The 9,017-nt window shown below is 36.7% G+C and overlaps 2 protein-coding genes across 4 annotated transcripts; one reads left to right on the top strand and one right to left on the bottom strand.

Annotated features, from left to right (window-relative positions):
- Positions 1-3,243: 3,243 nt before the first annotated feature.
- Positions 3,244-5,526, top strand: LOC115995950 (1-aminocyclopropane-1-carboxylate oxidase homolog 1-like). Its single transcript, XM_031235100.1, has 3 exons — positions 3,244-3,762; positions 4,386-4,710; positions 5,097-5,526. Exons 1-3 carry the CDS (start codon positions 3,257-3,259, stop codon positions 5,346-5,348), a joined length of 1,083 nt encoding a protein of 360 aa, XP_031090960.1. The 5' UTR covers positions 3,244-3,256; the 3' UTR covers positions 5,349-5,526.
- A 1,042-nt stretch (positions 5,527-6,568) lies between these two features.
- On the bottom strand, positions 6,569-8,081 carry LOC116002070 (endoplasmic reticulum-Golgi intermediate compartment protein 3-like). 3 transcript variants are annotated; one of them, XM_031242081.1, is made up of 4 exons: positions 7,802-8,081; positions 7,627-7,700; positions 7,113-7,193; positions 6,569-6,741 (listed from the first exon to the last, which is right to left on the bottom strand). In XM_031242081.1, the coding sequence occupies exons 1-4, from the start codon at positions 7,956-7,958 to the stop codon at positions 6,676-6,678; spliced, it is 378 nt and encodes a 125-aa protein (XP_031097941.1). In that variant the 5' UTR covers positions 7,959-8,081; the 3' UTR covers positions 6,569-6,675. The 3 variants fall into 3 exon arrangements, with proteins under 3 accessions (XP_031097941.1, XP_031097949.1, XP_031097957.1); XM_031242089.1 differs by having other exon boundaries at positions 7,851-8,081; XM_031242097.1 differs by lacking the exon at positions 7,627-7,700.
- Between the last annotated feature and the right edge of the window lie 936 nt (positions 8,082-9,017).

Below are 9,017 nucleotides of genomic sequence, written 5' to 3'. Positions count from 1 at the left end.
TTTTATTTATTTATTTATTTATTTATTGGTAATCTGTCATGTGCAATTAGATTACTGGTGATAGTATAGAGGGTAGCGTCATGCAATGAGATTATAGTGTAGGAAGTTGTGGATTTGCCTCATTGTGTTTGTGTATATGACTGAGATCTTAGTTGTATAAACTCTTAGCTGTTTTTTGTTGCTTAAAAATTTTAATTGACTTAATCTTTCATACCCTTTTTTTGTTTTATTTTTTCTTTTCTATGCATTTTATTAGGGGTGGGTGTTTCGGGCTTCGGTTCAGTTTTTTCGGTTTCGGTTTTAAAAAATTTAAACCATTCGTTTTAACATTAGAGTTCGGTTCGGTTTCGGTTCGGTTTGAAACGATTCGATTTCGGTTTAATTCTCCAAATTTCAATGCTTCCTAATTTTCTAAACATACCATCACATTATCCATATCCAAAATCTAAACATTATATAACAAAATAGCAATTCAAAGTCCAAACATACTACTAAGTACTAATTGTGAGGTAAAGAACAATTGCAGCAAACAACAAAATCGCAAAGTAGAGAACAAGCTATAATGAAATATTAGAAAAAAAAAAAGAGATACCAGTGAAAATAGGAATTAAACAACAGAGCAAGCATCAAGCATCAAGGGACTTAGATTTACTTCTTTAGTATTATTTTTATTGGGACTGGGACTTAGATTTACTTCTTTAGTATTATTTTTATTGGGACTTAGATTTACTTCTTTATTATTATTTTTATTGTAGTAGTAGTAGTAGTAGTTTATTGGGACTTATATTTACTTCTTTATTATTATTCTTATTGTAGTAGTAGTAGTAGTAGGGTTGCTATTTTAGGGTTGGGCCATTTAAAAAAAAAAAAAAGGGCTAAGATTGGTTGGGTCACTAACCATAGTCTATAAGACTCATATATGCATAATTACTTGGGTTCTATAATAAATATATTTATAGGTATATTGGGCTAAGGGCATTTTGACTATAAAATAATAGGTTATATAAAATTATATTATTCCAAGCCCATTATAAATTATAATTATATTTAAAAATCATTTTAATAATTACTTAATAAGAAAATAACCCCTTATTTTAAATATTTATATTTAAAATAATAATAGGGAAATATGGGGTATCACAACGGCCCATAAATATAAAAGACCCAAAATATATGACAATCAAGTTCATACACGAAGCCCAATCAAAATTACAACTCAGTCCAAATTAACCCCGGAATTATTGTATTATTGATGTATAATTATATCCCGAAAGGTCAAATGTCCCTTGTAAAAAGTAAAGGTCAAATGCCCCTATGAATAGTAAGGGTCAAATGTCCTTATAAATAGTAAGGATCAAGTGTCCATTGGAGAATATTATATTATTGAAAGGTCAGGTTCTACAACTATATAAAGGGCCTTAACCCTTCATTTCCTTCCGGCAATCTCCTGGGCTTCACTTTATAGAAATCTTTAGTTCATTCTCTAGCAGATTCATAGCTTTGTAACGAACCCAGCTTTGTACAAGTTACATACAAAAATAGTTGAATTCGGCCTGATCGAACCCAAAAAAAGCTCGTGGTTTTTATCTTTCCGATTTTCACGTAAAAATTCTTGAGTTTCTGGTTATGTTGGTCTGCCGGTGATTAAGCTCAAAAGTCACAAAACTAACAATAATAATAATTTATTTATAAACATGATATATGAGGAGTCTTGGGAGCCGCATTCCACCTTATTGAATGGGAAAACAATGAGTCTTTAAGAGTTAAAAAGTTAAAACTCCTCTATAAACGACATTTTTGGAGATGAATTTATTTTATTTTTTCGAAATCGTCCACCTAAACTACTCTAATACTCAGTATAATTTTAGCATTTGGAGGTCCCAGTAACCAAACAATGCAATTGCAGGTTTTCATTTTTGTTCCATTTATGCTATATTATATTATCATCAGAATTGCAGTGGGCTGTGGCCAGACTCAATTCAACATTAACAGCAAGAGATAATAAAAGAAATCATAAAGCCAAGTGGGCATAACATCTGTACAGGTGTATTAATTAGCGCGTGCAAGTGCGACGTAATGATCTACTGCAAAGTCAAAGAAGCAATTAAGTAGTGGACCACATTCTACATTTCAATGTAAGATAGCATATACGAGGAGTGATGGGAAATTTGGAAAGGCTTTGAATTGATTTTCATATATATATACAATCACATTACATTATAAGTAGTGGGACACATTCTACATTTCAATGTAAGACAGCATAGACGAGTGACGAGAAAAACGCTTTGAACTGGTTTCCATATATACAATCACATTACATCATAAGTAGTGGGCCACATTCCACATTTTAATGTAAGACAGCATAGACGAGTGATGAGAAAAAACGCTTTGATGAATTGATTCCACCTTCCACATTTCAATGTAAGACAACATAGACGAGTGATGAGAAAAACGCTTTGAACTGGTTTCCATATATACAATCACATTACATCATAAGTAGTGGGCCACATTCCACATTTCAATGTAAGACCGCATAGACGAGTGATGAGAAAAACGCTTTGATGAATTGATTTCCATATATACAATCGCATTACATCATAAGTAGTGGGCCACTGGGTCACATTCCACATTTCAATGTAAGACAGCACAGACGAGTGATGAGAAAAACGATTTGATGAACTGGTTTCCATATATACAATCACATTACATCATAAGTAGTGGGCCACATTCCACATTTCAATGTAAGACAGCACAGACGAGTGATGAGAAAAACGCTTTGATGAATTGATTTCCATATATACAATCACATTACATCATAAGTAGTGGGCCACATTCCACATTTCAATGTAAGACAGCACAGACGAGTGATGAGAAAAACGATTTGATGAACTGGTTTCCATCTATACAATCACATTACATCATAAGTAGTGGGCCACATTCCACATTTCAATGTAAGACAACACAGACGAGTGATGAGAAAAACGCTTTGATGAACTGGTTTCCATGTATACAATCACATTACATCATAAGTAGTGGGCCACATTCCACAGCACAGACGAGTGATGAGAAAAACGCTTTGATGAACTGGTTTACATATATACAATAATCACACTACATCATAAGTAGTGGGCCACATTCCAGATTTCAATGTAAGACAGCATAGACGAGTGATGAGAAAAACGCTTTGAACTGGTTTCCATATATAAAATCACATTACATCCATCTCGATCTTTTAAGTGTTACAGCGGAAGCCACCATGAATTTGAACAATGAAAATGGAGAGACATATGATAGGCAAAGTGAGGTGAAAGCCTTCGATGAGTCCAAAACTGGTGTTAAGGGCCTTGTGGATGCAGGCATAACCAAAGTCCCAAGAATATTCATTCATCCAAAAACAACCCAAAACTACTCATCAATTTCCAGTGTCAACAAACCAAGCATCCCAATCATAGACCTTCAAGGCATTCATGGGAATGTTGTTGAGGCAGTCGGAGAAGCATCTGCAACATGGGGATTCTTCCAGGTGGTGAATCATGGGATCCCAGGTAATGTTTTGGAGGAAATCATGAGCGGAGTACGAGGATTCTTCGAACAAGATACAGAGGTGAAGAAGGAATGGTATTCACGAGATCAATCAAAGAGGGTAACCTACAACACCAACTTTGACCTGTATACTTCACCAGCCGCTAATTGGAGGGACAGTCTCTTCTGTATCATGGCTCATAATCCCCTTCACGCTCAACAACTTCCTCCTGTTTGCAGGTTTAATTTAATTTCTCTGATCTGTGTTTGCTATATATATATTGGATAAATACTACCCGGGTCTACCACCGACAGCCCCGGAGCGGAAATAGGGGGCCAACCCGGCCCACATGACTGAGCCGTATTGGGCCCAAGTCGGCCCCTCGGGGTCGACTTAGCCAACTCCGGCCCATGGCTTGACCCCTCGTGGTCGACTCATGGGCGACCCCGGCCTATGGGTCAACCCCGGGGTCATCCTGGCCGAGCCCCGGCTCGGCCACGACCTCGGGGTCCCGGCTTGATGCGGTCTTTTCGGCGCAAAACTCAGTCCTAGGCCGTTAGAGTAGTTCTCTCCGAGCGGTTAGGCCTAGGAACTAGTATAAAAACATGCAACATTGTCCAATTGAGACATCTTCTTCATAGTTTGTCCTAACGACATTCTTGTCCTATTATTACACAATCTTGTAATAGCTTTATCCTTTATTCAATATATAAAATACCTCCGAGGTGCACTTTGATCCATACTTGTCATAACCCCTATAATCTTATCGGGTTTATTGATTCGGGCTACCCGGGTTAATTAAATCCATCAATATATATACATTATTATTATATATGTAAAGTTAACATTTAATTTGATGCAGCGATATTCTTATCAAATACTCAAAAGAAATGGAAAAACTAGGTGGTGTTTTGTTTGAACTATTATCAGAGGCTTTAGGCCTCCATCCAAACCATCTCAAAGACATTGAGTGCAACAAGGGGATAGCTCTTTTGGGGCATTACTACCCACCCTGTCCGGAACCAGATCTGACTTTAGGCACCAGCAAGCATGCCGATAACGATTTCCTCACAATTTTGCTTCAAGATCATCATATAGGTGGCCTTCAAGTTCTTCACCACAACCAGTGGGTTGATGTTCCCCCTTCCCCAGGAGCTCTAGTTGTCAACATCGGAGATCTTCTCCAGGCAAGCATTACATCTATCTCATCACTTAATTCTTTATTTAAATCTCTACTCAAGATTATTATATTTTGAAATATACAAGTTAAGGAAAAATTGTAATTTTTTCCCTTATGTCACCCCTGAATTATTAGTGGTGTAAATGTTGCCCCTCAATTTTAAAAAACGGTACATATATTGCCCCTCCCGTACCGACCAGAGGGGCAATATTTACACCACGGGAGGGGCAATATATGTACCATTTTTAAAAATTGAGGGGCAATATTTACACCATTAAAATTCAGAAGTGACATTGATAATTGGCATATTATGGAGGGACATAAATTACAATTTTCTCACAAGTTAATTACTCTCTCCCTCTCTGATCTATGTGTATATATATTTGGGAGCAGCTTATATCAAATGGTAGGTTCAAGAGCTCGGAACACAGAGTGTTGGCTAGCAAAAATGGTCCGAGAGTATCGGTGGCTTGTTTCTTTAATACATACTCAGTGCCATCGTCACGGGTTTATGGGCCAATTAAGGAACTATTGTCGGAGGAGAATCCACCAAAGTATAGGGAAATAACTCTTAAGGAATATGAAACCCATTTTCTTGAAAAGGGTCTTGATGGAACTTCTGCCTTGTTGCGTTTCAGCCTCTGATCTGAATTAGCAGCCAAATTTTACTGTCGAATATATATATATATATATATATATATATATACTTATTCCAAATAAGCCATTCTATATGGTATAGAACTCGAAAGTTATTTGTATTGGATGATTGTTATTATGAACTATGTGCCATGAAGGCATGACTTCTACTTTATTATATGGTTGAATATATTAATTTAGACACCTTTATTTATATATGAGTTTGAGATTTTGTTTCTTGTCGCAATGTCGAGCAAGTTTACAATATAAACGGGAAGGAAATGTTAGCAACATGGGTCTCTGTAACAGAACCTGAGGTTCAAAAAAAGGAGAATATTTAATCACAGACTTCAAGCGTGTGAAAAGCACACCGTCTTAAAAGTTTTTTATTTTCCTTACTAAGCAACAATGTGAACAAATTCAAACCGATTTGAGAAACAAGAAGAATGTCAAACTTATCAAAGTTGCTTTTGTGAGAAATTTATCAAGACAGTAAGAATCATTATTCTTTCCTAAGTACTGCAATTATTATTCGAGGCCTTGCACTACTACACAGACGGCTTTTAACGTCGGATAAGTAGACCTTTTAACGTCGGCTAAAAGCCGACGTTGATCTGGCCGACGTTGTAAGTGTACACATACAACGTCGGCTAAAAGTTAGCCGACGTTGTAAGGTACACATACAACGTCTGCTATATGTTACCCAACGTTGTAAGGTACACATACAACGTCGGCTATTTACAAATAGCCGACGTTGTAGGTACCCTACAACGTCGGCTAATTACAAATAGCCGACGTTGTAGGTAATTTGAAAACTACTAAAATACTCTACAACGTCGGCTAATTACAAATAGCCGACGTTGTAGGTAATTTAAAAAAAAAAAATTACCCTACAACGTCAGCTAATAAGACTAGCCGACGTTGTAGGGTAATTTTTTTGTTTTTAAATATTCATTTTATTTTTTCTATTTACACCCAAAACCTGCTCAAATATATATAGCAATCACAATCACATTCAAAACCTGTACAATTTATATTTATAATATCAAAATTAATAAAAACAATAAATCTCACAATTGATAATAATTAATTAGCGTAATTAATTAATTAGCGTAAATATTCAATTGATAATAATTAATTAGCAATCACAATCACATTCAAAACCTGTACATATTCAAATGCTTCTCTTGTCAAGATGACTACTAATTAGACTAAAATTACTTCGTAAATATTTCAAAAAATTACTCTTCATAGAGGCACAATAAATAAAATTATAAGGACAACGCTTTCCGCTTATACAGGTTGATAAAGAGTGAAACCTTAAGAAAAATCATATTCAAATGCCTCTTTTTATGTGTGCTTCACGAACTTCTTCACACGAATTACAACAATCATCATCTGACTGCAAAACGAATACAGGTTGATAAAGAGTGAAACCTTAAGAAAAATCATGCGTAGAATATACGAATTACACTCCTTCATGCGTCAAGGTTACTACTTGATGCACAGCATGAATAATCCACACTTATTGTTTTCCCACTCTTAAATCAAGACAAAATAACTAATGATGATGAACAGTAGATGTCACAATAAGGAAGATTCCCATCTATTCCCGCCGGTTAGAGAATTTATCACCTTGACAAATTTTTCAATTGTCAAATATTTTGAAATCAACCTTTAAATACTAGTCCCTGTAGATAAACTAAGAACAATTTCTTTGCCAGAACAATGAAACAAGAATGTACAAGCATAGCAGTATGATAAAAACTGTACCATTTCTGCTCCAAAGCATGTACCACAGTATGTCTCATTATGCTCCAGTCTGCCACCATGCTTCTGTAAAGGCTTCTCAACCTGCATTTAATTATAATGAAACCATGAAATGATGAAATGAAGAGAGAAATGTAGGAACTTCATTCTACCAAGTAGTCTGCAGCAAATGGATATTAGAAATTAGAAGTGGAAATTCAAGTTTAGAAAAAGTTGCCAACACATCCATCAAGCTTTAGCTCATGACATCTTGAGATATATGTAGATGGTGATATAGAAATAGTAATGTAAACCTTCAAAGATAAGTATAGATCAGGAAACAAACTTATTGTTGCAAGTGCAAGTAAAAAACCATGATTGGAGGCCCATGTTAGGCAAAAACATCACAATTCACACACCATGAATTTCATAGAAATAAAAAAGTACTAAACTTTACACCCAATAGTGCTTCACAGATACAAGGTTTAACCAGAGGAACCATTTCAATTTCAATATTGCATAAAGTAAGGAACTTTACATTGATATGCAATTTTTCTCCTATTGAATTGTCTACAATAAGCCTAGTCTCAGTAACAGTATGGAGATACAGTCCTGCAATTCAATTCAACAACCTCCCAATCAAAAACCAAATATTCCATAAAATTAACCAAATATAACGATCAAATTGCTTCTAGCCGCAACGTTTCACTGACCAGAAATATCGCAACGGGTAAATCGAGCTGGGAGAAGAGCGAAACATACTGAACTCGGAGAAGAAAAGCAGGAGCATAACGATGGAGGAGACGAGGGTGATAACACCGCCGGAGAGAGTACGGTTGTAGAAATCCTCATTGATTTTGGGGTAAGCATCCAAGTTCCTGAGCTTATTGAATACTTTATCCATTCCTGGAACTATCTAGACCTCTCTTCTGTATCACATACGCATAAATATGAGAAATCTCTTCTCTTTAAGTGGCTCACCGGCTTCTGCAAAAGGTAGACGACGGCGAGGAAAGGGGAGTACGGAACTTGGTGCGGTGTCGGGTTGGGAATATAAATGGGGATGGATTCGGGTCGGGTCCGTCAACGCGACAGAATCGACAGACGGCTTGCAGCGGCGGAGGCGCTTTGCGGGGATGGGTCGGCGACGGCGGTCGGCGACGAGAATGGGAGGCGACGACTTGGATTAGGGATGGGGGGCGACGGCTTGGACGACGTTCGAATTATTTTGGTGAGGTTTATTAGGGATTGAACTTCCGAATGTTAATTTGGGGGCGACGGGTTGGATTTATTAAACCCTTCCACGTCGGTTATTTTAAATAACCGACGTTATAAGTCAATCCTATACAACACGGCGCAATACGACGTCGGCTAACTTCCTAGCCGACGTCGTATTGCGCGGGGGCGGAGTCCGTTTGGTGATACGACGACGGCTAAAGATGTAGCCGTCGTCGTATCACCCGTCGCCGGTGTAAAACTGCGATACGACGTCGGCAACCTAGCTAGCCGACGTCGTATCGCGTAGTAGTATTAGGTTGAGACTTTACACGTCGGTTATTTCATGAAAACCGACGTTAAAGGTTTTACGTAACATATAACGTCGGCTAATTACTTAGCCGACGTTGTATGTGATTTCTGTAGTAGTGGTGGTCAAGCGTCATAGCTGTGGCCCTCCCCAATTACTGTATATATATTGGGGTATTGCTATTTGTACCACCTTGAGTGTAAATAACCTTGAAATTTTAAAAAGATTACAAATTTCAATAATTTCATAGGTGATGTAAATAGCAATTAGGGTGTCAATATGGCTATTTACACCATCATGGTCAAATATAATTTAATTACACAAAAATTAGGTATTAGAATTAGAGTTAAAAAAAAAAGATATTTGAAATAGAAAAATTATTTTAATAAAATTAAATTAAATAA

This window comes from Ipomoea triloba, chromosome 1 (assembly GCF_003576645.1).
Source record: "Ipomoea triloba cultivar NCNSP0323 chromosome 1, ASM357664v1".
NCBI classification, from domain to species: domain Eukaryota; kingdom Viridiplantae; phylum Streptophyta; class Magnoliopsida; order Solanales; family Convolvulaceae; genus Ipomoea; species Ipomoea triloba.
This window is presented reverse-complemented; position numbering and strand designations above follow the sequence as displayed.